At 42.5% G+C, this 27,921-nt stretch overlaps 1 protein-coding gene across 8 annotated transcripts in view; it reads right to left on the minus strand.

The window, feature by feature from the left end:
• agrn (agrin) overlaps positions 1-27,921 on the minus strand; it is a 182,676-nt gene that overhangs the window by 44,450 nt on the left and 110,305 nt on the right. For all 8 annotated transcript variants that reach the window (XM_037240168.1, XM_037240142.1, XM_037240125.1 and 5 more), the window contains 10 exons: positions 25,169-25,390; positions 19,168-19,365; positions 18,835-19,035; positions 13,587-13,729; positions 13,273-13,378; positions 10,343-10,453; positions 9,158-9,322; positions 7,972-8,115; positions 6,550-6,674; positions 6,321-6,426 (listed from right to left, as the gene is read on the minus strand). In XM_037240168.1, the coding sequence (XP_037096063.1) occupies positions 6,321-6,426; positions 6,550-6,674; positions 7,972-8,115; positions 9,158-9,322; positions 10,343-10,453; positions 13,273-13,378; positions 13,587-13,729; positions 18,835-19,035; positions 19,168-19,365; positions 25,169-25,390 (1,521 nt within the window). The remainder of the gene's footprint in view (positions 1-6,320; positions 6,427-6,549; positions 6,675-7,971; positions 8,116-9,157; positions 9,323-10,342; positions 10,454-13,272; positions 13,379-13,586; positions 13,730-18,834; positions 19,036-19,167; positions 19,366-25,168; positions 25,391-27,921) is intronic.

Genomic DNA, 27,921 nt, shown 5'->3' on the forward strand with positions numbered 1-27,921 from the left:
AGCTCCGCCCCTCTCTTCGCCTGAGTGTCCAAAACATGCGGCCGCAAATCCGATGACACGACTACAAAGTCGATCATCGAACTGCGGCCTAGGGTGTCCTGGTGCCAAGTGCACACATGGACACCCTTATGTTTGAACATGGTGTTCATTATTGAAAATCCGTGTCGAACACAGAAGTCCAACAATAGAACACCGCTCGGGTTCAGATCGGGGGGGCCGTTCCTCCCAATCACGCCCTTCCAGGTCTCACTGTCATTGCCCACGTGAGCATTGAAGTCACCCAGTAGAACGACGGAGTCCCCAGAAGGAGCGCTCTCCAGCACTTCCTCCAGGGACTCCAAGAAGGGTGGGTACTCTGAGCTGCCGTTTGGTGCATAGACACAAACAACAGTCAGGACCCGTCCCCCCACCCGAAGGCGGAGGGAGGCTACCCTCTCGTTCACCGGGGTGAACCCCAATGTGCAGGCGCCCAGCCGGGGGGCAATAAGTATACCCACACCTGCCCGACGCCTCTCACCGTGGGCAACTCCAGAGTGGAAGAGAGTCCAGCCCCTCTCGAGAGGGCTTGTACCGGAACCCAAACTGTGTGTGGAGGCAAGTCCGACTATATCTAGTCGGAACTTTTCTGCCTCGCACACCAGCTCGGGCTCCTTTCCAGCCAGAGAGGTGACATTCCATGTCCCAAGAGCCAGCTTCTGCAGCCGGGGATCAGACCGCCAAGGTCCCTGCCTTTGGCCGCCGCCCAGCTTGCAATGCACCCGACCCCTTTGGCCCCTCCCACAGGTGGTGAGCCCATGGGAAGGGGGACCCACGTTTCCTTTTCGGGCTGAGCCCGGCCGGGCCCCATGGGCGAAGGCCCGGCCACCAGACGCTCGCCTTCGAGCCCCGCCTCCAGGCCTGGCTCCAGAGGGGGGCCCCGGTGACCCGCGTCCGGGCGAGGGAAAACGTGATCCATTAATTTTTATCATCATAAGGGGCTGATGAGCCGTGCTTTGTCTGGCCCCTCACCTAGGACCCGTTTGCCATGGGTGACCCTACCAGGGGCATGAAGCCCCAGACAACATGGCTCCTAGGATCATAGGGGCACGCAAACCCCTCCACCACGATAAGGTGACGACTCACGGAGGGGAGATTTACTTTCAGTGTATAAAAAAACAATCTATTTTTCAAATGTAATTCTAAATTTGAAGATTATTTTGCTTGTAAGCCATTAAAATACAATTGCTTTTAAAAAATGTATGATCAAAATCTGCATCAAAAACATTGACATGCTGTTGGCAACCCCTGGCCAAGTCCAAGGAAAAAATTGTTTTTCATAAAAACAATGTTTAATGCTACGCCCTACAAGACCTAAATAAAAACAAACAGGTCTCACGCCTCACAGATGACAGTTTACAAAATCATGTGACAGAATGAAGGTAATGTCTAGCGACGACAAAGCTCAGGAGGGGAAAGAAAATTACATTACCCGCGGTAAAATGGTTATTATTTTCCAAATGTATGTTTTCTATTGTGAAGTGAAATAGTCCTTTTTAATTCAAGTTGACAACTGACTGCACAATCCACAGGCAATAAATGATAGAACTTTTTTTTGCTATAATACAGATGCAGTCAGTAATTTAAGTTTTCCATTCCATGAATACGAGGACTGAAATAGACTTTCACTTGAGAGTAAACTTTTTTTCAGCGTTCCAAATTTTTGCTGCATGTGCTGTGCTGCATTTCATTTCATGAATGCAACACACAAGTTTGTTTTTAGATGAGACAATGAGTTATGTCCTGTTATGTATTCTCTCCGTGGTAGACGTCCAATAATGTAATGAGGAATACGAATGGTGCCAACGGATAACAAACAGAGCTATATGCACTCATCCGCACATTGTTCACACAGCATTGCAATCAATGCATGATTATAGTGTCTCTTTTCTGCCTATTTGCGCACTTACGCTTCATGTTTGTGTAGAGCACGTATGCCGTGCCAGTGCCTTTGAATTTGCTATCCATATTCACGTGCTGCCTTGCAGGAGTAAAGCTTTAATCACCAACAGCCAGTGCCGCCGGTGATGAATGATTGATAGAAATAGGCCATGAAAAAAAAAACAAGCTGCTTTAACTTGGGGCTTCAAAGGCGCCGCTCCGCTCGATGGCGCCAACGCCGTCAACGCCACCACAAACAGATGCACTGCAAACAAGCGCTCGCTCGGCAAAGAATCACCCAGAATACGGAGGAGAAAGGAGGATTGCTGCAAAGAGACCATCATTACCCATGGAAAAAAAAAGGACACAACTGTGTGATGAAAGAACGATAAATAGGACAAAAATTTCCCCCCTGAAGAAAAGTGAGTACCGGTAAATAAGGAGATGCCACTTAAGCCATTAAACTGAGACGAGCAGGCTTTCTTTGCTTCCTCGCTGCCCGTGGGAATAAATGCTTGTGGGTGACATGAACACAATCCTCATTAGGATTCGCCCAACATTATGTGTACACGCCTAATCACACTGCTATAATCACCTCCTTGACTGACAGTTCTTCACTGAGGTGTGAAACGTGATACCACCTGGGACGGCGGAGGACCAGGGAGAGGTGTCAGCTTAGAGCTCAGAATGATTTTTTTTTATAGGGACGGATTTGGAGTGGGTCGCAAAGGAAGTGGAGATGGTATCGTCGACAATGTGGCGGCATGCATTGCTGTTCCCCTTGGCTACACCTGTCACTCTGTATGCAGGCTTAGTGTCAGGTGGCGGGATGGCTGTGCAGATAATGACAGAGGCTAAGGTAATGGGAGGGGGGCTACACTGCAGTTACAAAAGTCGTGGGACTCCTGCAAGAATTGGAAATGGGACCATATATATTTTCACCTGCAGAAACTTCCGCTCTCTTGGGGAAACTTTCAAGAAGATTTTGGAGTGTGTGCGGGAATTTTTGGCCATTCATCCAGAAATTCAGAGAACTTTCATGTTGGACCCATGGGAGGCTCTACTGGCTGTACTCCGATATCTGCACAGCCCAAAGGTGTATCAGTTGATTTGTACGCACCTAAGTAGTCCAAGCATGTCTTGATAGAGACATGTAAGGGCAGAAATGATCTTCTAAAAAAAGCTTTCTATCAAATTAAAAGCATATAATTGTTTGAAATGTATTGGTAAGATTAGGACTGATCAGAGTGATTAATTTATATTCCTAATCCTGGTCTAGTGCGAGCTAGAAGACTAAGGGGCGTGGCTGAGGTGGCCCACAAAACGTCTGGAGCACGAGATGTTACAAACACAAATTAGATATTAAATGTTCATTAAATTGTCTAATAATTCATAGTCAATTATGTTTCTACTTCACATCCGGGTCAAAAAATGCCCAGTATGAACACATGAACCACGTAGGCCGACACCAAAGATGCTGTCACATTGACCGACAGGCAACCACCCGTGAGAAAAAGACGTTAATAATTGTGCTGCCACTCAGACACTTTGACCACCTTCTAACAGCAAAAACAAGCTACTGGCATTAACGGTGGGTCACTTTTCTGTGTTACGTACAGTGTTTTTGTCTTTACTGTGGCAGTTGTACTACACATGATGACCAAACACTTTTCTGTCATAAGGATGACATCTACCAAAGTGTCGGTGAAGTCAAATATTTGGACACGTCTGAATTGAATTGTTTCCCCATATATGTTTATTTACAGGGGTGCAAATAAGCAGGTGTGCCCACAAATTGAATAATGTGTTCTGGTCACGGCACTTTTGCGCACTAGAATTCTGCAGCTTAGTCAGACAGCTAGACTGCGGTTAGGCCATGCAGCCTCAAGTCATCCGCCACAACTATTGCCTCCGAAGGCTATCTTCAAAATCAAGGCATAGATTCCATGTACAGTCCTACTTGTATTGCTTTTATTATGAAGTTGATCCTTGCAGCCCGTTGCTTAACATATGAACAAGCGTTGTTGTGGCGACTAGGCTAGCTCCGGGACCATATAGAACATATGTAAATGCAGAAGGACATGCAGCCTAGCTTTTTTTCATTTTATGTTTCCCTTTATCAGATTTAACATTGCAGTTGCATTCATTTTCCTATTTTTTCTCTTGGCTTGCCAGTGAACAGTTATGTCACCAGAGAGAGAGAAGAAAATAAATTATCGTCACAATGGTTTGTCTCAAACCATGTACTTATTGTTGAAACATGATTATTAGGATTGTTTGAAGTGTCAGCCATGTTCAGTTGTAAGGAGAATGAAGGGAATAGACAGTGGCCAGAAGAAGAAGGGCGACAGAGTGACAAAGTAAACACGTTAACAAAGGCAGCAGTGGGAGAGAGGATGGCAGAGCAAACAATGGAGGACGGATGAGGGATTGAATAATGAGAAGTAAAACCTCTGAACACAAGCTGGTGAAGGCAGCAGAAGCCTGACTAACACACAGGCTGACAATGCCATATGCTTGCATTATTTGCCAGTTTGCTGCAAACCTGCAGGTGATAACACCATATGGGAGGAGGCCATGTCATTGCCAAGTCACTGGCCACGTCCAACCAGGGGAAGGATGGCTAACATTGAATGTTTTTTCAGGTTTCTCAAACCTATTGCTTTATACTTTGAATTAAAATGCTGTTTGCCTACCCGGAGAACTTTCAAATTAGCCTTCATTTATATTGCACCACAGTCAAAATGTTAACATGGAATTCAAGAACTTAATCATGACGGATTTATAAGGACAACAGTTTGACCCCGAAACATTTGTAGTATTTCCTAAGGGAGAGGTTTTGTGAACTGATTGTGTTGGACTTTGGACCCTCCAATGCAGCTCAAATCCATAAGCCCTTGGTTTGTTGCATTGGTGACAAATGCAACACCGTAAGCAAGAACGTTCACAAATCCGCCACGTCTGCAAACTCTGCATGTACACAGCAGGGGGGGATTTATGGGCTGGGCTGAAACGCAGCAAGAGGAAGGAGGCAGAGCTAATGCTAATTCGCACCCAGCCACACGTGAAATGAGCTCCAGATCGAACCCCTGAAGCCTACAGTAGTGGCGGAGATGCTTCCCGCCACGCAACTGCATCCGAGGGGGAAAGAATTAAAAGATCCTCCGCCAGGGTGCCTGTCTGTTCCTTCCCCGAGGGCTTGATAGAATGAGTCGGAAAGAAAAAAAAAGAATCTGCTTGGAGGCGTCTTCTGGCCTTCCTTCCATGCACGGCAACACTTGGCGAGGGATTACACACGAGTCACTTCGCAACTGCCAGGCAACAGAAGCATGAAAAAAAAAATGGAATGAAATTTGGCAGCCTCTTTTTACTGGTAACACATCTCAGAGCGTGACTGGCCTGGTGACCTGTTCCCGGCACATCTTTGCTTTGATCGAAAATTTGACCCTGAAATTTAAAGATCAACTGCATGGCTCTTGAGAATGAAGACAAAAGAGTCTGGCAAGGAGTGACAAATGGTGTATGAATGAGTTATCCTGGTGGCAGGTGTACAAAGGACTCGGTCACCTGGCCTGAAAGATGTGGTGAAGGCACCATTTTGCAGCCAAGCATGCAAGACATCTGGCGGTGGCTCATGTCCAGAGCCATACAGCTGGCCCTCCACATTCCCATACCCTTCCAATGTGGCAAAAGATGGCTGTCACTGTCACAACATTAGCAGACATGACAGTCACGACCTTGGCTCTCGTGCCGATTACTTAAAACACTGATCCAATCAGTGTCAATTGGCATCTGGACCAAATTGACCAGGAGCTACGCTTTTCTCAAAACACACATGCACATGGAATTTGAATCGACCCACTCTAAAGATGGGGTCACAATCACGGGAGCGGGTGAGTGAAATAGACAGCCAGTCACTGCTTTTTTTTCATTTTCAGATTTTCATTACCATAAACCTTTGGCAAATTTTTCTTTAGTGACGCACGTCAGCTTGCTTCCACTCAGCTTATATTCAAAAGATTAGAAATGTCTATGACAAGGATCTTCAATTTCTATACCGCTTTGCTTGCTCAGGGTCACCAACTATCCCAGCTGACTTAGGGTGAAAGGTGAACTACACAAGTCATTCAATTGCAGGGCATTGCGAAGCATGGAGTGCCAACTGACTCCACCCACTGATGCACCAAAGTCAGCTATGTGAAACATTGCACTACCAATAATATCTACCAGATCAAAAACTAATGCAATTATTCTAATTCCAAATTTGAAGGCCATGAAAGTTTGGCATGAGGTTGAGGGTGCATATAAGAGGTCCAGGGAGCTTGTCATGTGACTGTGGGCAGGGGAAACATTTGCCCATCTGTATGATGTGGGTGATGCATGGAGGATTCAAGAGGGCTCACCTGTGCACTGTCCCAAGTGTTGCACTGTGACATCCTTGTCCTGCCTACAGGCAATGGTCCTCAGCTGGCACTGGTCTGCATACGTCACCCCATCAGAACCGCACACCTGCTCCACAATGACAGAGATGGGCAAGACTTCTTTATTCCCCCTGGTTGGACCACGTTAACAAGCCCTCTCATTTAAAGCTGTCCTCTTATTCACCCCAGACCAGCACTTTGAAAGACGCACCTTCGTTTTGTTCCGCTCGTCACAGTCTGGTGAGGGGCACTCACAATGGGCCTGACCATTCACCTCAGTACAAGATGCTCCAAAACTACAAACTAACTCATCACATGAATTCGGAGCCTCTGGACCTGAAAGGGAAATTAATTGATATCATTAGTGGATATTTTTTGGTTGTAGAAAGCATGCAGTTTTCGAAAACAATAAAATGAATGTCACCATATGTAATGTGTATTTAAACTGAAATGCAACCAAATTTGGAGACCTTAAAATCTCCTGACATTGAGTTCACGCTGTAAAGAGTAATTGCTTTGCCCTTATGTGTATACTTCAATATATCGGCATAATCAAAGCATAAACATAAAAGAGATGTGGAATTGTACAGGAATGAGGAAGAACTCTTTTAAGGTAGTAGTAGTTTAGTATCTACAAAGAGAAGAACTGAATTATTGATTATGGCACGTTATTTATAAACTTATATAACCCGAGTCGTTAATACATTAATATAGTCACAAAGGAATGTATTTACCTGTCAGATACATTAATGAATAATTCAGAGTTTACCCATAGTCCACTATTTCATCCAAGCAGCCTCAGTGGATAAAAAAAAAAAAACAACGTACCTACCGCACTCTGGAATATTTGGGATCCACTTTTTTCATGTTTATGTTCAATAAAGCTTTTTATATTTATGAAGCGTATGCAGCCTAGGTGTTAACCGCAGCACGAGCTGAAGGAGCCCCGCGTGTACCCACCAGGTCACAAGTGAAAAGGCCTTTGCATCATAGCAGCTTAAAGTACCCTCCGTCCTTGGCTCTTGCTTTCATGCGCCTCCACCTCCCAGTGTCTTGTCTTTTCATCTGACATGGTGAGCAGGGAGGGGAGCCCCACCAGTGCGCCCTGTTGCTAACTTGATTAAGCTTTTGACTTCCAGTCAATAGTTGATAGAGCATCTTAATCAAGGAGATGCGCGCCCCTCCCACAGCAGGAGCTAACCTTTCTATCAACCTACTTAAACCCAGCCTGTTTTCATTATTCATCTGAGGAATCAATAGTCCTTATGCAGAAAAACAAATAAAGCCTCTCTAAGTAGGAGTAATATTTTAGGGGAGAAACATTTGGAAACAAAGCACCGCCAAGGCTTATAAATTAACATTGAATATAATAATACATAATACATTGAATGAATCAATGAATCAATAAATGAATAGAGGATTTTTATATGCTTTTGCTTTGTATGTGAGTGATACAGCGCAAGAACATTTTAATTTCTGAGAATAAATTTACATGGATAAAGTGGCAAAATTACAATAAGAGGAGTTGTCCTGGAAACAAGTCAAAATTTTCCCAAAATAATGACATTAACAAACAAGAAGCAACAACAAGGGTGCATTTCCATTTGAATTTGTTGTTTGGCTTCTGTCTTACCTTTGTCACAGCCATTCATGCCCATCTTGCTTCCATCTGGACACATATTACACTTCATGCCCTTCACCCCGGCCTTACAAGAGCACAGACCGGACATCTGCTCGCAGTCGTCACGCACTGACCCGCTGGCGTCGCAGTTGCACGCTGTCCATGGAAAGGAGAGAAGAAAAGACTGATAAAAGGGCTGGATCAATTAGCAGTGAGGAAATTTACTGCCCTGTAACTCAGCCATTCTGAGGGACCACAGAGAAAGACAAGTGTATAACAAAAAGCCAAAGACAATCACCCGAAGGGTGCAACAATGATCCTGTCGTGTTCCTGAAATCAACGGTGTGTGCTTTTCGTTGTCTTTGGGGATCGAGTATTGGCGTACATCCATCTGCCATGCTTGCTGTAGGCAAACCTTGTTAAGGGAGCCTGAGGAACATCTCAGCTTGTTGACTAGAAATGATCTGCGGCTAAGGGAGCATCCGAACTTTGACACCTCAGCCGCAGGAAACTGCTTGACGAGGGACAGCAGCAGACTACTTGAATACAAATGCTGCTTTATTTGATTCACTTTGGTAAGAAAAAGTGGAAGAAGCCTGATTGTGATTAATGGCAATGTGAAAATGAACTGAAATACAACATTTATCATAAAGTTAACAAAAAGATGGACACTATTTTGCCATTGTCAAAAGAATTGAGGGATCAAATAACGAATGAATAATGAACACTTTTAAGATCGTATTTTGCCTCGCTGAAATTTGACTATTTTGAGGAAGCAATCCTGTCGCTGGCAAATGAGGGAGCTCATTCGCTGTGGCGTTCACTGCTCGCATCTAGAGCAAGGTCATGCTAAACGTATTTTAGTTACCATGCCAACCAGCGTGGAGTGAGGAGATTGGGATTAAGTCAAGTCAGCCTACCTCGCATGTCACAGGCGGCAACATTTGGTGTGACAGTGATGTGTATATTAGATAAATCGTCCCTATATTCATCAGTAAAATCAGCTACTACATAGTTTCAAAATAGGCGTGTAACAAAAGACATACTTTTGGAATTTTTCATTTGATGGGTGGCCCTTAATGGGAGACTCGACAGACCAAATAATTCGTACAAATGATTAAAACAAAAATGTTCCATAGTGTGCGTTTTACTTGGCCATTCATAACGGTATATGCAAAACAATAACTTAAATGCTTACGTGTGCAGCCGCTCATGTTCTCCGTCACAATACCGCGGAAGTTCCAGAAGCCCGGCTCGCAGCGGTCACACTTCTGTCCCCCGACACCTGGCTTGCAAGAGCACTGACCAGTGACTGGGTCACATGTACCCTTGTAGGAGCCATAACCATTACATTGGCAGGTGCCTGAGGTCAACATAACAACAACAACAAGGGCAAAATTAATTTCTCAACATTATTGTTTATTTCTGCTTCTCCCACAATGAAACTTTAAAAGGAGAGTTTGTGGATTTAGCAAAGCTCAGTGTTCCACAAATAGATGGCGGAGCGTGTGAGGTAAATCTCAACTAAAGCCGTCTTTATCCCTATTTCAAATTGTGTTTTTTAGCCACACTCGACACTCAAGTCAAAAAACTCTGTCCTATTTTGCTAATTTAATGGGAAAAATGACATCAAGAATTTTTGCTTTTCAAAGACAAGCAGATTGCAACTCCAGTGTGCCACAACTGTATGTTTAGCTCCAGCTCTGTTTTGAATTTTACCACATTTGCCATGATGTCTCTATGTGTTCACATGCAGACTAGAAGTACTTTCACTGAATGCAAAAGTGCTCCAAGAATAGTTGTTTTATTGTACTGGCTGTTCATAACTTCTGGACATTGGTCCAAATGAGAGCTGATGTTGGTGGCATAAATGTAACGTATCCTCACCATTTACTTCCCACATTTCTATGCGGTATGTTTTTAAATGCAGAGTTGCACTCTCATGGTCTCGATAGGAAGGTGTTAACACAACCAAATTAGAAGTAGCTATCTTTCTTTTTTGTAAGCAACAAGGGCATGGATTGAAGAACGCAAGTACAGATAATCGTGCATTTTAAGATTTCTTTTGTTTGAGGATTTTCGCGTGACTTGAACCTTCCTGTGACTCAAACTCAGTTGAGTGCAGACCTTTCTAAGTCCAGAAGTAACAAAAGGTTAACAAATGTTAGCTAAAGTGACAAACATTCTGGATGAACAGCAAATGAATGGGAGCTTCCATAGCTAATGGAATCAACCCCTAGAGCAAGGAATAGGTCAAGAGTCTTTAGTTTAATTCTGCTGACTCGCATGGAGACATCATTTGATCTGATGACTTGATATTAGTTTTATGATGTGAACACAACAAAAGCCAAAGGGTCATAAGATGGCATAGAGGAGGACTCACTCGGACAGCCAGCCAACCCGACTCCCAAGGCGGCTGTGGAGTTGTCGGCACAGCAGCCGTACACAGACAGAGAGCAGTGCTTGGGCTCGGCGGGCTTCGGCAGCGATGTGGCTGAAATCACAGATGAGGTAGGGAACAAAAGGGAAAAAGAGGATGAGGGATGTCACTGCGAGCTGAAGAAGAAAAATAATTTGCGCCATCACTTGTAGGGAAGCAACGGCACCGTGACACAATCACTATAATAACTTCTTTGAGATCGGCTCAAGTGGCAGATATAAAGTGTGTGTGTCTGTGGTGGGGGGTGCTACTCGTAGGTTTTTAAATAAAACAATTCTATTTGTGATTTCCTCAACAATGGCTTCGAATCAAGGGGAAAATGATGCTATTACCGTCAGTGAAAACAAACAACGGTGCAGCTGACATTTTCTGCCTACATGGAGGCATGTTCTCTTCATTTGTTCCCGTCAGATGTAACAGGATTGGAAATACTGCCCTTCAGCCATCCCCACATCCTCCAAAAGACAGACGTGCTGCATAATATGCCAGTTTGCCAGACAGCCACCTTCTATGCTCAGTTAGTGAAGCACTTCTTTGTCTCACCATGTGGTAGCCTTCAACTGACCAACCAGCAGACGATAATAAAGCGTAAACGTGAGAGGAAAATGGAAAGTGCCCCCACCAGAATCTTTCATTTTTCTACTGTGTTTTCTATTCAATACAGAGTGGCGATTGAATTGTAAAACGTTCTTCTTCTCAATATACAGGTAATGTAATTTCCCGTCATGTGTCTCCTGATCCTGCACAGTGCTGTCAGCACCTCGTTTGACATTTAAGCCTTGTGGGAATGAATGGCAATTTTAGCCTGAGGGGGAGTTCTGCCTCAGTGCTCAGAAGACTGCTCCTTGCTGGATTATTTTCATCATATCAATACAAAATTTAGGAATATTTTTTTGACGTCTGTATGAGATATAGTTGTTCAACTCTGCCTAGCAACAGGTGCCTGTACAGACACGACCGGCAAAAAGAATCAAAGTAATGATGTTGATGGATGCATTCTATTTTATGCTGGAAGGTAGAAGGTAAACATTTTATTACAACAATCTGATAATAAATCTTTTTTTTCCTTCAGTTTGTATGATTGATAGTAGAGCATTTCTATTAGAAGATGAATTGCCATTTGAGAAGCACATCAGAGAGTAGAGGAGAGTTTTCCTTGTATGCAGTTTACCTAAGTCTTCGGCACCCAACCCATTTGTTCTCAGCCAAAGGGAAAAATATCAATCAAAATATTCATGCCAAGTTTTTGGGAGCAAAAATGAAATGGCTTAGACAGAAAACAGAGATCACTTTTTCTTCGCTGCTCATTTGCCGTCAGCGGGGATGAAGATACAGGGGTCATAAATCACACTGGTTACTGGTGTGAATATGAGCCTCGGTCGAATGGTGAAGACTGTGCTGGCTCCTTTTCCAGTGCTTTCTAGCTCCAGGGACGGGCAGTGGTCACGGTTCATTTCACTTGCCACTTTACGCAGCTCATTTCAGCTATCGCTACTGAGCCTATTAGGTCGAGTAGAACTTTTAAGTTCATATGTTCTTACTGCCCTTCAAGGCATTTCATTCTTCACTTGCCATTGTCTGGGCCAACTGAGTTTGCCCCGTGATGCGCTGTGTTACTGTAGCGCTTGTCTGGGCCTGGTGCATTGCTTTCGCTAGCTTGTCATTATCACTGAGACATAACCCCTTGAGTAGAAACAGTTGAAATGGAACACGATTGATTTGGGGACCATTTTTTTTTAACTCCAATTCAAGTGTAAAAATAAGCTAACCTGTGGTAATACTGAAGTGTAAAAACAATAACATGCAAAGATGCACTGCAGATGCCTCCCAGGTGTTTTGCTTTACATTTTTATTTTATATGTAAAAAGGGACCATTTATAAAACATAAAATATTACAAATAAAATATTTGAGTTGAAATAAGAGGCAAATGCATCTCATTCTGTACATAAAATGGTTCTTTGGAACACACCTAAAAACCAGCTCGGCTTTCAATGTTCTGCCAAGCATGTTTTGATGCTTCTTTAGGAGTTGAGGTCAAACGAAGTTTCTCTCAACCTCGCTAATGCGAAGGCCAGTGAAATTCCCTCACATCTGAGCTTCATACCATTGGCCAATGGGAGAGTTGAGCCGGCCGCTCAAGTACCCGTAGAGGGTTCTTTGGAAAAGAGATTGATTATCCATGGATAGAAGAGAAGCGTGACAGTCGGAGCCCAAAGAAGCCAACTTAGGAAGCAGAACAATCTCCTGAGATGGGTGTGAAAACACCGGCAATTTTCCCTCTCTCCCCATCTTATTCTCTTTTATTCCCATGGGGAATCAAACAGGCTGAAATGATCACAAGAAATCCCTTAAGTGGCTTTTTCTCTGCTTCCAGTCACACGCTAAACGGTGCACTCAATTTAACTTTGGGAGAAAGACGACGGCGGCGTATGCGGTTTAGCGGCCAATCTGACTCGTCAAACACATGAATTCAGTTGTACACTACGAGAGGATGTCTCAAATACCAAACCATTGATCTCAAAAACTAAAAAGACACTTTTACATTCAGCAACAAAAATACATTTAGAAACACATAATGCCATCTTTTGTTGTTTAGCAGGGTGATTAATCGGCATTAAAATTTTGATTATTTATCTGTTGTACCAATTTATGTTGCATTTCCCCCCCAATAGTATTTGAGCAATATGTATAAAATTCCAGTGAATTATTGTAAATTTGGTTGCCAATGCTTGGCAAGCCCCCAGTTAGACGACATCCCAAATACAACATAGACATGACCTAATTCTGCCCCATCAATGGATGACATGAGAGAGCAAGAGATGTGGGATGTCAATGGCAATGAATGTTGGATATGCATACAGGATGAACAAACCTGTACACAATCCCAGGTGCTGAACTGTCAACTGCTCTTGTTTCTCACATCTGGCCTTCTTCAGCTCACACTCGTTGCTGTAAGTTTTCCCATCTGAACCACAAACCTGCACGTGGAACACAGACACATACATGGTTTATAATGAATCACAATTTTTTTTTATATCTGTGTTCATTGTGGTAGGATGTTACAAAAAACAAATCAAATGGCATTAATTAGTTTTCATTTGGTAAATATACATAATTTGAGTTTATATTACCAAGCAAATGAATAATATATTTACATAAAGCTAAACAAATAGAAACGATCATTACCTCGATGTGAGGCACAGTGTGGCATATGAAATCGCACACACATCTGTCTTCTTCGGCATCTTCGTCGTACGAGCCTCCATACATGCGACAGCGGTCCTGTTCGCAGCTCTCCGCACCAGAGCCGGACCCTCCTGAGCCACAATCTGCAAAACGATTTAGACATAGTGCTAATTTGCAAGGGAACACACAGTTGAGCTACCAAAAAGGTTTTTATGAGTTATCATGGGGCGAAGAACAAATAATGAAGGTAAGGTTCAATACTCGACAACTTGTCTAACTTTTAACACTTAGGTGTTACAGTCATTACAAGTTTTCTCACAGCCTAAATTCAAACCCTGGAGCGGATTAATACTTGTTCTTTAGCGAGGGAATTAATTTGAAACTAATCAAGCCCCCTGCCTCTGATTTCAGAGAGTCCACAGAAACAAGCCTGACCTCCAACTGTGCTGGAAACAAAAACAATAGTGGGGAGGCGTGCTTTATGCCTGCCTGCTTTCAGATATAAGAATTTAACCAAGTACAATACTGAGGTATTTGAGGTCTTAATTTCAAATAAATTCTCCCAAGACCCTGAAGAAAGTTGTCCCAGTAGATCCCTGACAGTGACCTTGGAAGACATTTTATTGGTTCACTTCTATAAGTCAATGAGGTGCTCAGGTTGGCCATATGTTGAACAACGCCCCATAATTCAGACCATGACTGCGACCGGTGGGATCGCAAAACTGCTGTTGCAGCTGCTGTATAAACTTTAGCACACAGCGATAAATCCAAGTCTTAAAAACAGCAACGAAGAGGGAAGAAAGAGAAGTCGCGGGATTGTTTGGGGACTCGTTTTGGGGAAACAACAAACCTCGAGTAAAACTCCCAAGGGAGAATATGTGAAAGCGTGCAAAGGCAGCGAATGAAAGCAGCCATCTTGGACAAGTTGGAGCGAATGGAGAGAGTATGCAAGAGATGCACCCAAGGGAGAAAGAGAAAGTTCATTTGAAACAAATTTGTTGTTCAAAAAAGGAAAGGGGAACATCCAACCAAAAATTCAATACAGCAAATAGAATGATTGAGGTATGCAATTGTACCGTGAAGTTTATTTTGATGACCTCATAGAGAAGTCCTTTGGTAAATCGCAGAATACATACTGTTAGTAGGACTGCACCAATGATACCAACGTGATTGTCAGGAAACCAGAAGCGGTGGGCCATGGTCAATGAAAATCCACAGAAATCTCTAGAGATGCATTCCAAAATCATGTCAGGTTAAGCTTGGGCAACCTTAACGTACGCTTACTTGCATATAGCAAACCATAATTTCAGTCCGACCTTGTAATTTGTGACATTCTCAAGCCAAACAACATTCTTCCGGATACATTCTATAACGAGTCCAAAGAGCAGGAAGAGAATAGAAATATCAGCAGAGGCATTCCAGGGTTGGCTACTTGCTCCGGCGCCGGTGCGCAAGCTCAGCACTACACAATAAAAGAGAAATGCAGACCAAGCCAATTGGTATTCTGCTCAGGCCGAGACAAATAAATAGAAGCGATAAGACACAGGAATGGAATATAGAAAAGTGAAAGGCAAACGGGGGAGTCCTAATTAGCTTTTGCTCTCTAATGTGCCCACCATGCAGCTGGAGAACCTTTCAATTAATGCGTGCTCGGCCAAGATGACTACATCAGCTTTCTGCATTGCCCATCCAGTCGAAACCCCTCCGTCTATTTAGCAAACAGACCTCTATTAAGATTCAACGGTGAGGAGAGGGAGAGCAAATAAATAGCATACAAAATAGACAGAGGGGAGAGAAAAGAAAAATCCATTTGAGCATTTGACAACGTCAATAATGGAGGAGGATGTTTTTGTCCGAAATGTCTCCAAAGAGTGTCGATGTGATAGACAAGGAAATAATAGAGGCCAATGTGAGTGCGGAAATCTCAGCTCGACCACATTAGTCAGGCCATTCGTGTCTGCTGAGGGCCAAAAAACATCGTCATGTGTCAAAGCCAAGATAAACTCGGACCATGTGCTTTATTTAGCACTGCAATGTGGATGCCTCTAATTGCTTGTTGGAGCTCAAATAAATTCAATGCAGATTTACCAGTGAACCGAAGCACTACTAGAGAGGAATATTAAAGGTAGGATATACGTATGTATACATTTGGCCATGTACTGTGCTCAGAAATTCTAAAAATGTGTAAAACTCCCATCTGGGTATCAATCCCAATCTTTCACATGGGTCGTAATATTGTCAACAAATAAATAATATTTGATATCTTAGTATTGTTATTTTGTAATGTGACATTAAGAACATTGTTTTTTTAATGTCTTCTGTTGGCATTTTCACGACAATAACCTTTTACCCCGCACTAAGGGTAACGTACTGCTCTCACAAGCTACTTTTCCCAAGTGGTAAAAGGACGCTAAAGCCAGGCCAATCCGAGTGTGAAATTAAACAGGTGATAAATCCCACTGTAAGGTGGTGGACAAGGGGGACAGTCATTTTTCATTACTGCTAAATTAAAGCTGAGCGAAAACAAGGGCCGATTTATGCTTACCGCATTTGGTTCTGTCAAGCAAAACTAAAGAGTTTTTTTCCCCTTTTTTTTTTAAAGAACATCTTCCTGGACTTATTCTAGATTTGTAGTATAAAAAGTGGGTACATTTGTCTTAGATGAGGAGTAGTGCTTTTCAGCAGCAGGGTGAGCGAATACAGCTCTGGGCTTTTATTTTGTGATCGATTGCATAGGAAATGGACAGTGAGACGGATCCAGTAGTGAAATTATTTAAAGATGTTTTCAACTATGATGGCACTTAGACCTGTACCCAGTATGTGGTGTTTATACTTCCGTAAGTAAGCATGCAAGGGACCCGACTGTCCTCTTAGGGAGCGGCTTCATTCTGACTCAAACACCCACGAGAGTATTGTTGGGTTTGGTTTGGTTTTATTTACGGTCATTTCCATGTTCCTCACCCTGGTCTGCTTTGGAATAAATCCACTCAAGGGCCGTCATAATTCTTGGTGAACAGCAAGAATTATGACCTCTTAGCAAGGTTAGAGAAATTCTACTTGCACCAAAAAAATAAATGTCTTAACACATGAAATCCCATATCATAGTGCTAAGGCGTTCAGCTTGTTTTATTTATTATTTATTTATTTATTTATTCATTCATACATTCGTTCATTCATTCATTCATTTTAGAAGTATTAAGTATTCTTTTTTTTCTCTTAACTGTGTGTTTGTTATCTGTGCCAGTAATTGGTGTTCATCAAATGCTATTTTTCCCTATTTTCCACTGTGAACTGCATGACCGATGATAACTTCCAAGGGTTGTAAATGACTTAGATTCAAAATTGGTTGGACAAGAATCAGACTCAAAACAAATTTAATTTGCATAGTGTTCACCCATCTTAATTAACTGACCTGAGTGATCGACCAAGATGTGATTCTGATGAATAACAATCATACCGCACGTCATATACTAGATTTGTTTGAAAGACCAAACAAGAAAAGCAGGCTTTGTGCTTCTCCCTGTAGAAGCTTATCGATCACAGCCAATTCAAGCGCCGTCTGTACCATTTTTCTTCCCAAGGGGCTAGATTGTTTTTTTTTTATAAAGAAATGAGTGCAAAATGGAGAGAGACTAGCGTGGGCGACAAGGCAAGCAGCGACGGTGAGCAGACACAAAAAAGAGACAAGATTCTATTGTGTTGGCCTCTGAATGAAAATGAGATGGTGATGGAAAGTGGCGGACGCTCAGGGACAGTATGAACTAGGCGTAGAAGGAAATGGAAAAACTAAACCATCAAGCAGCACGACCAAGTGTTGGGGGCCCTCGGGGGAGGCGAAGGTTTGTCTGCTCGATGCGGGGCCACTAGCAGACAATGTGGATGAAGCGGGAGATGAATGCCAAAATGTGACGCAGGGGGGAACACACTTGCACATTTCTTCACGCTCTACATACAAAAAAGGTCACTCTCTCTGTCAATGAAATGATGTTAAATCTACCACAAGGGGCTTTGGCATCGCGAGTCGCCTCTCAGGCCCCCGGCCAATATGGTAGACAATGGCAATGAGGGAACCGAGGGTGTCTGAGAAAAAGCAAAGAAAAGAAACACCCGTGGCAAGCTGTAGAAATGGAAAAGGATTCATCTCATGTCTATTTGCACCATCCTCCACCTGGCCCCTCTTCTCTACCACCCAGCCCACATGCTGGCAGCAGTAATCTGCTCCCCTTCGCACGTTGTCTAGTTGCTGTGATCACCCACAAGCCACGAGGGGAACGGCGCGCCACCATCTGCATGACAGCCAGAGGACAGCAACCCCGCCCCCCGCCGAGTCGAGCTCCAGAATCGCCGCCTGGCTCTTCCAGCGCTGATCCCGATATGATTTGCTCACTGAAGTACATCAAATTCATTGAAAATACAACACTGCACGATAACAACTGACTGAGTGAGCTATAGGCCTACGAACTCTGTAAAGAGTAACTGGGTCGTGCTTCTAAAATGACGGTTATCTACCAAAAGACCAAGAGTGAAATTGTGCAGCAAATCAAAGAACAGCAGTTAACAGATAAAGCCACTGAAAATATTAGGTTCAGTTTTAATATTTCTAAGCTAGCAATAAACTGTTACGTATTTGTTTATAATACGGCATTTTTATACACCACATACCACAAAAGTTGGAAAATGGGTCTTAAAGATCAGCTAAAGTTCCCATGCTCATTTGATTGCTTTACTCTGTTTTTGCCTAAAGGGTAGGCCAAAGAGGCACTGCATCCATTTTTAAAATCAGGTCTGAGGTGGAAAGTAGGTAAGGCAGGAAGGTAGAAGAGCAGGTTTATGTGGTGGAAGGAAGATGGAAAGATGCCTGAATACAAAGCAGACTGAGGTAAGGAAGGCAGGTGTTGGCCTCCTATTGAATAACGTTTCAACATTTTTTTATGCAAAGCAGCATGATGCCTGAATCCACACAATAAAAGAAGCAAAGAAAATTATTTCCAAATGTCCAACTGCCCTCCCTTTAATCAACCTGAATTAATTGCCATTCCCCATGATGAGCTTTATTTATGGACACAGTTATAGCTCATTCTCTCCACTCCAGTTCATCAGCATGCGGCGGGTGGCAAGTGAGGCCATTAGCAAAAAACCGGCACAGATGACTGTAGACTGTACGTCAGGTCAGCCGATTAAGATGATTACAGAACTTCAACGGCCGGTTGCTTAACATAATTACACTATTTCAAAGTCCATTTCCTACCTTCATCGCAGCTGCCTGCCTTGGCCACCTCGATTCTCTTCTTCTGCACGCACGAGGACAGGCGGAGTTCACACTCGTTTTCGTAGGTGGTGCCATCACTTCCGCACACCGGGGAGAACGCTTCAACCGAGCACGCCGGGCACTCGCACTTACTTTGGACACAGCGGGCGCCCCAGGCACACATAGTGTTGCCACAAGTTTCTGAAAAAAAGTTCACACACGCACACAGAGTTTTCCAGGGTACGCACAAAACCATTTTTGATAATAAACCTGAGAATTTATACATAATCAGCTCTGGGCTTAGGACAGCGAGTACAAGAATGAACTACTTACTGCACTCCCCTTGGCTGACCACGTAGAGTTCCATCTGTTTTTTGCAGGCCCGCACGTGCAGCTCGCACTCACTGGTGTAGGTGGTGCCATCGCTCCCGCATACGGGCTGGTGGGACTCCACGCACTCGGTTGCACAAACGCACTGTCCACTTTGGGCCTCGCAGATTGCCCCGAAAGAGCAGTTGGCACAGGCCTCGTCTACAAGGAAAATAAGGTCAGATTTAGCCTGTGGCTGATCATTTTTAAGGGCATGTTCTTAATTCAGTAAATAAGCAAAGAACTCTCAACAGAGAAATGCAGATTTTGCACATTGATAGTAACACAGAAGCAGAATCTACCTGAGGCAAGTTGTAGAATAAAACAAGTCAGAATGAAAATCACAGATATCTCTATTGAGATTCAGATCTGAGGACAAGGCTGGGGAACAAAAAAAAAAGACAAATCCTTGAAATTCCCAAGAGCGGCCTGAGAATAACTGAAGACATTTGCAACCAGCTCGGCTCTATATCAAGCTCAAACTGAAGAGGTAAATTTTGAATTTTTCAGCAACAAGACACATTCCATGAATCAGATTGAATAGATTGCCGCCACAGGCGGCTTTTGATGATAGCCTGACACAGCTAATCAAATATCATGATGGATAGATGGATGGATAGCTGCCAACTATCGTCACTCGCTCTGGGCAGCTGAAAAGGTCTGAACATGATGAGCAAGGCGTACGTGTGTTCTATGTTAAATTTCACGAATGATAGGGCTGTCAATGTTTTGTCATAGCAACAGCATCGCAGTGATTAAAGGGTGATATAAACCCTGCGTTGATCAGAGGTTAACTGTATTATGTTCAAAAATTCTAGTATTTAAATTAAGGCTGGCTATCGTTTGGGCTGCGCACAGGTCAGTGTAGCCATAAATCAGGAAATGATAGTGGTGAGTGTTGTCCGTTATCAGGTGAGTATCCCGATAACGGACTTGCCTTTTTATCAGGCAGGCGCTGTGACCCTTAGCTGCTTCTCCACGAGGGCTGAACCTCAATACAAAATGCATCACAGACACATCAGATTGAAGGGCAGCCTTGTTTGACAGGAAGAGCAGTTAGTGAAGATTTTATTGTAATTATTACTATTTGAGGTTGCTGTTTACAATAATTTAGGAGGATTTGTCCAGAGCACATAAAAGTAAAAGGTAAGCAAAAATACAAAAGCAACAGTTGAAACACCCTTTTACTTTAAACATAAAAAAATCAACCCCTACAGACAAGTAAGTGAATACAAACAATTATTACAGATCTGACCCATTTTTTACGCCTGTATATTTGAAAATAATAATTTATTGTTAGTGGTTATGTATGTATGTAGTTGTATTTCTTGTCTGAGCAATTTTGGCTATCTTTATGGGCTTGGCTCTTCCAGTCCCAGGGGCCGTAAAGTAAAGTGCATTCAAGGCACATCATCAACGAACATTTTGATATTTGTGCGTCTATGTCTATGTCCGCGAGCAGAAATACGAGCAACTTGAGTTTGGATTCGAACATTTAACTGCTGTGTGACGATTTAAATTGGCTTCCTAATACAACAAAGATGCTGGGTTTAATGACACAAAAAGAACCCACGATAGCATCTGTAATTTTCATGCTGCATTTAACACAGGTGTTCTCACAATGCTCATTTCCTTTATTACACTCTAGAGTTCATAAGGGTGCCCTTGAAAGTCCCTGCATGGGCCTCGACGGGAAACTTCTGATGTTACTTATCTCACTCAGATTGATTCCTTTCTTCTGTTTTGGTGGCCTTGAATGCAGCACAGATTGAACCCCATTAGAGAAAGTAAGGCAAATGTGCTTTTAGACTGTAGATTATATTAATACTGGAATAAAAGACTTCTGCCACAGGTTAAACGATTTGTTTCTTTCTATGTATGTTACTATGTGACAGACAAAAGATACGATTATTACTGAGTCAGGGCCAAGAGGAATGGTTCTATTCACTCAAAGAAACTGAGCAACACCTATCGCCAAAACTGTTTGTATTCTTCCTTAGTACATCAGCCACACCACTTCACAAAGTTCAAAAGGTACAGTGCTTTCAAAAAATCTTTAGTCCATCATTACTTGACAGACTGTTCAAGCTAAATATTGGAGTTTAGATTATTTTTTCTTACACACTGAAGAAAAAAAAAAAGGTTAATTGTGGTTCACACCAGAGGACTGAAATGTGTGGAAGTGCAAAAGCAAGAACAACTACGAAGACAAAGCCATCAACGCCTTGCCTCACCCATGCCAATTAGCGGTTTCTTCCGCCCCAACAAAATATACGGTTATGGTTTACTCATCTTCATTATTTTTCCGTCAACCTATTTCCCCTTTCTTGTGCGACTTATATGTCACCCTCTCCTGCGTCTACCATTTCAAAAAACAGTGGGAGAGAGAAAAATCTGGTGTGGTGCAGGTTGTTATTTTTTTTCCTGTTGTCACATCCTTCCGACATCTCAGCTCTATCTGTTTGGCTAAAGCCATACCAACGACCCCGTTCCTGTGGTGAATGTTACATCCAGCTGAGGCGTCTATTAACCAAGCACGTCTGTCCCAGCCCACTGAGACAAGGTGGCGAGGTCACACAACACTAAAAATGCCAGAGGGGACTGGATTTAAGCGGGCGGGTGGGACTGGGGAGTTGAGATCTTAAGAATAATAACGACTGTCACTCATATTGCTATAAGGTTGCACCTGAGTCATACAGATAAACAATTTTTTTAACAGCCCTCGGGGATGGAAATACAATCATATTGGAGTCTAACGTGCGCACACATAAGCACACAGGAGACCACATAAAACCTTATTGGGAAGGTGGATGGGGATCGCTACTCTGGATTAGTAGCTGATGAATGACATACACTAAATGTATCACCTAAAACAATGGCCAATATTCTAAAATCGCCAGCAGCATCAACTACTTGAATGAATAAAGCCTGCATATCAAATGAATGCTTCGTATGATAGCTGTTATAATTTATCATTTCATGTATTAAAAATGGAACGCAACAAAATATTTAGTGATTCACTTTGCTATATATTTGGACCAAATGTAACTGGACCAAAAATGATCTGTACTGTATCCTTTTGGGGATTTCAACAAAAATTAAGTTGGTTATTGTTTCACACAGGTCCCACATTTTTTTTTGTTTGGTGTAAATCTGCTTGCATATTTTTCTCATCTCCTGTATATACAAACTGAAAATTATTCAATCATGACTAAAATTGCAGTTTTTTATTTTTGCTTCTAATTCTTTCAACAGGATCAAATGCTCTGTAAAGTGTTAAATTGGTCCACAAATTTAACCTTTGCAAACCAAGGGAATGCTTCTCATTGAAAGGAACAGAAATGCAAACAAGTTCCAGGGACAGAACCTCGTTTTAATCACTGTGTGGTAAAAAAAACCCCAAAAACAAATACAATCCAATATTACAAAGTTAATTCTGAAGAAATAACTGTATTTGCAAGGAAATCACTGTGCAAAATAATTATGCTTTGGGAACTCTATTGCGTTGCGGGATATGGCAGCTATTTCGTTAAATGGTATCCATGGAGAATGTAAACAAAGCTGGGTGAGAGGGAACATTAAAATGCAAGAAAGGTAAAGTGAAAAATGAGAACACAAAACCTCAGTATGCACAGTTTTTTTTCTTGTTTATCCTTGCCCTCTTGGGGGGGGTTTAAGATCAGGGGATGTCGTTAATATTTGTGAACTGTGGGCATGAGAAGTCCCTGTGATTGGGGGCAGTATAGATAAACTTGACTTGACACTATCGCTTGCTAGCAATAATATCATGGCCAAAGGTATAACATGGGTAGATTTCTCCTCGCTTCCTTCTTAAACCTGCTAATTAGCTGTCACTGGGCTGCTCATCACTAGAATCTTTTCCTTCCATTCCAGCTGCATCCGCCAAAGCTTAAGTTTTTTTTTTAATCTTTCTTTGTGTATGTGCAGCTATGTAAAGCATAATTGGGTGCCGAGAAAAGCACTATAAATTAATTATTCATTTTTCATTGCTATAGTACAGATGGCAGATGACAGACTGTGCAACAAGATGACATACATAAACACGTTACCATGTTTAACTATCATCTCCTTTTTTAAATTAAATTATTGACAATACTCTGATGAGGTAAACCAAGATGGAAAAATGGTAAATCAAGCTAGCCGTCACGCCACTACACGGGCCAAATTGCGAAATGAAATAATCTAAGGCTATTGCATTGGCATCAATGGATTAGCTGGTGTTTTTTACGGTATGTGTACAGTATGTGTTGCAAAAAAAGCACAATTGAGTCTTCCGTGGCTCTGCCAAAACAATTCCATGCATCCATCCATTTTCTATACCGCTTGTCCCCACGGGGGTCGTGGGCGGGGTACACCCTGAACTGGTTGCCAGCCAGTCGCTGGGCACAAAGAGACAAACAATCATCCGCCCTCACACTTAGGGGCAATTTGGAGTGCTCAATCGGCCTACCAAGCATGTTTTTGCGAAAACAATTCATGAACTGAAAATAGTGTGAACAAAGGTAATTTTACACAATTATGTTCAGAAATTGAACTGTTCTGCAACAGGCCTGTTTGTAAACGGATGTACCACTCTGTATTTTATTCCGCTTCTCCCTTTCTGACTCATAAACACTGTTAGGAGAGGAAATAGCCTGTAATAATTAGCTGGGATTACAGGGAATCATTTGTGATTGGGCTGAATGAAGTCATGCAAACATCCCAAAAATAACTCACATGATCATGATCAATTCCAGGCAAACCATTGGCTTGGCATTTGTTACGGCTATACTGCCAAAAAAACAAAAACAAAAAAAACCAACAACCTCTTCATCGGCAGGCATAAAGGGTTCTCGTTTCCCAATTTAAGATGAATGCGATACCACACCTGGAAAGTGAGAATAATTCGCCTGTATTGATCACTCCGGATGGCCCGCTGCAGCCATATCCTTTTAAAAATATGCAGAGCAAAAATCCATCCTCGTAAAATGCTGTGAACGGGATATTGAGTGAGGGAGGTCTGGGGAAGGCGGCGTGGCGCACCATTACTGCCGTACTTTAGCTGCATGCATGTGTGCGTGTGTGAAGTGAGAAGACAAAAAAGAAAATACTCAATCGCCAATGGAGCCGGTGGGATAATTGGGCTGCCAAGATGGCATCGAGAGTATTCACTGAGTGGCTGTAACAAGCTGTAAATCTCTTCTTGCGACCATGTGTCTGCAAAGTGGATCCGTAGATATTTGTTCAACTTGAAACTCCATTGTCCCCTGTGTCCTAATGATTAGCTGATGCGCCGACACAGTCGGATAATGCCAAGTGACTCATGTAGCCAATGACACACAAGTATTCTCTGTGTTCTCTTTGATTGGGACTAAAGTGCAACACAACACTTAAAGGTCTGACAAAGAATTAAGTCGACAGAAAAGCCGAAAATCAAGAGTTTGCCCTGTGTTAGAGAACAGTGTTTTTTGTATGCCGTAACCTGTGAAACAATAACATGATCTGACAGCAGAGGAATAGGAAATCATTTACGCCTCTGCGTCAGTAAGCACGCAGTGGCAATTATATATTCATGGGGATCTCTCTCCATTCTGTTGTTTCAAACTGAGACTCTTATTCTTCTTGTCTATTTATATAGTGTAAGTGGCAATGTATACGTTCTGTCACTTAGCAATTTTGGGGCATTGAGTGTGAATTGAGTGTGAATTGATTCCCATCAGCTTCAAGGAAAGTCAGCTGTGAGAACCACTAGACTACAAATAGCCCTTTGTCATTATAAAATGTCTAAATACTGTACCGGTAATGTGTTAGCTAATTTTATTGCACTGAATTGTTATGTACATTTTAGACAAAGTAACACAACTTCTGCCAAAAATAGTAAAGTATATAAATCGACCAACTCTAGTCCATCGTTGTACAAAATGATCCCAGCATATTGTTGTTAGTTTAACATGCAAATACTCACCACAAGGTCCTTTATGCTGGATGTGGATGGTTTTCTGTAGAGCACAGCCCATTGCTCGCATCTCACAGGGGCTGCCGTAACTGCTGCCGTCAGAACCGCACACCGGGTCTGACGTTTGAGGGCAGGCTTCCGGGCATTCACACACGGGCTCATCGTTTTTGACCACGCACACTGCGCCGTGATGGCACACCTTATCCAAGCAGGGGCTCGGCGTGTGGAGATCTGAAGGCCAACAACCCAAAGGACAGAACGTTATAATGGAACAGTGATGGCGAGTGATGATTTCAACCAGAGGTTGGAGAATAGTCTTGGGTTAGAATGGGCAAAAGGTGACAATTTGGAGTACAGCTACACTGAGAACTGTTAAAAATGAATGAAAAGGCAGGGAGAAAAATACAATTATGCAATACCACACTGTTTCTGTGATGCCTTTTCCTCATTTCCTTTCCCATGTGCCTGTTCTGGTGTATCCTGAATCTTTGAGGAGTTCTCATACTGGTGGCACGGAGACCAGCCAAGACAAAAAAATGCTGCCCCGTGGCACAACAGAGATTAAAAAGCCTACGAACAATGGTTGCGCTACGGAAAAAACGTCAGGATTAATTGACATTCCCACTGTGCCCCTTCAAAGGCTGCCATTTGCATCTCAGCAAGAGCCAGGGATTCAGCCAAAGCGAGTAAAACATATAGAGAACAGAAAGAAATAATGAAAAAAATAATAAGGAAAAGAAAGAAGAAAGAGGTCTCTGCTTAATAATTTAAAAACGGCAAGCTACTGGGCAGAAGCAGATATGAAATGTGAACATCACAAGAAAGTGTCCGCTCCAGTGTCTCCGCTTACACTCCAGCACGGCTTCATTAAAACCAAGGCTGGATTCTGCTCAGTTTTCGGAAGACGGGCGTAGGCGGGGCAGACACGACCTGAGTTGATCAGGAGAGGAGAAAATTTGAACAGTCGTTTGATCGGAGCCCGTCGCCCTGATTCAATCAATTCTTAAAAACCTTACGAGGCAATGGAAGTATTAGATTGAGGTCTGACGGCAGGGCGGTGTGCACTTTTGCATCCAAAGTATGCGAGAGGCGACTTTCATCAGAGCTTTCAGCCATGAAGGATGGCCCTCCCTGCCAAATATGGTGCGTCTCCAGGTCAGAGCAACAAATAAATCTTAATGAAAAATTGCCTGTGAAGCTTCAGAGCGACTGAAGTCTTCATTTGAAGACTATTTATACTTGTTGCTTTTGTTGGAAGCTGTGGAGGTAAGGCTTTCCGTTGTCCAACATTAGTACGACTATTAAGGGCTTCCTTTAGCATGGTTGGGGTCTTATGATTGATTAGAGCTACCCTGAGCGTTGTGTCGTCTTGCATGCCACAACATTAGAACTTTATACAGGTCTGATCAACTGGATTGGATTAGCAGATATTTTGCTGCAAAATTGATGAAGTTGTAATGTTATAATTTGCCGATCAGTGAAGTCACCAATCGGATCTGCAAATTGAGACCACGTACAGCGCACACATTTTGTGCTGCCATTGTCGATAATCCAAAGTAAAAAATAATTTAAAAAGTAACCAAAGGTTCAAACCTCCCCTCAATATTAAAATTGCAAATTGTAGCTATTTTATTTACAGTAAATAACCAAGTTGTTTAAATAGATTCCGTCCATCTTTTGATCGGATCGTTGATCGATTATCAATTTTTTACCTTGTTGACCGGCCCCAAAATCTTGATTGTGTAAAGCCTAGCCACATTATATTAATATCTGATAGACACAATGAGCATGCAAGTCCCTGTTTGATGAAAATAATATGAAATAATCGTCAATGACCTGAAACAATCTGTTCTCAAAGGAATTCTGCGAGAAATACTTGAATTGTATAGAAAATGTTTTTGGGTTAAACTGGGGTAAAAATGTATACAATTTGCAAATTGGGTATACCCTGTAAGTGAGTAATAAAAATCTAACGGATAACATTAAACATTACTCTTCTGTAGTGCTTCGATTGAACATTATGACGTTATGAAAGATCTTCTATACAGTAGGTGGTCTTCTGCTGCTACATCATGAGAGAACACCAGAGGTGCACATAAACACCTAAGATGTTTAGCACAAGTTGAATTCAGGCTTGCCTTTAGAAAAGCAATGACTCTTTCGCAACATCCTTTTCAAAGCGTGCAATCTTAAGCTTAATTTCTGCCCGTGCAAAAGTTCACCAGACAAAGTCACAAGCAACTGCAGCCTGCGATAGTTCCTTTGTCTCCCATATAAAAAAGATCAAAGTATTTCCATCCCAAACTGTTTTTATCACACTACCATTTCCTAGGAGCAAAGTTTCCGCCTGATTTATTAATGGGAGAGCGTGTCAGGAACAAAAAAAAAAGACGACTCTCCCTAAGTGTAAAAATTGGTGCTACACAATAAGAAATTGAAGATTTATTTGATTTTTATCTCAGATGGAAGAAGAGGCTTTAGAGTGCTCTCAACATAGTCCTGTGGGATGGTAATATTTCCTATTTTCCCTTTCCCAAACCCTTAAATGCAACACGTCATGCATGTATCTGTGTTTCTGTCGCAGAATGAACCAAAACGGCAAGTTATTTATTCATGAAAGTGACGGCTGAATGGGAACATCTGCACAGCCAAATACTTTGGCAGTTCAGCCAAGGCATTGTTGTTGTCGCTCCACAGGCTGAAGCATCGGCCCAATGTGGCGGTGATGGAAAATGAGGACATTCATAAAGAATTCTGCTGCA

The sequence above is a fragment of the Syngnathus acus genome, chromosome 2 (genome assembly GCF_901709675.1).
Source record: "Syngnathus acus chromosome 2, fSynAcu1.2, whole genome shotgun sequence".
Lineage (NCBI taxonomy): Eukaryota > Metazoa > Chordata > Actinopteri > Syngnathiformes > Syngnathidae > Syngnathus > Syngnathus acus.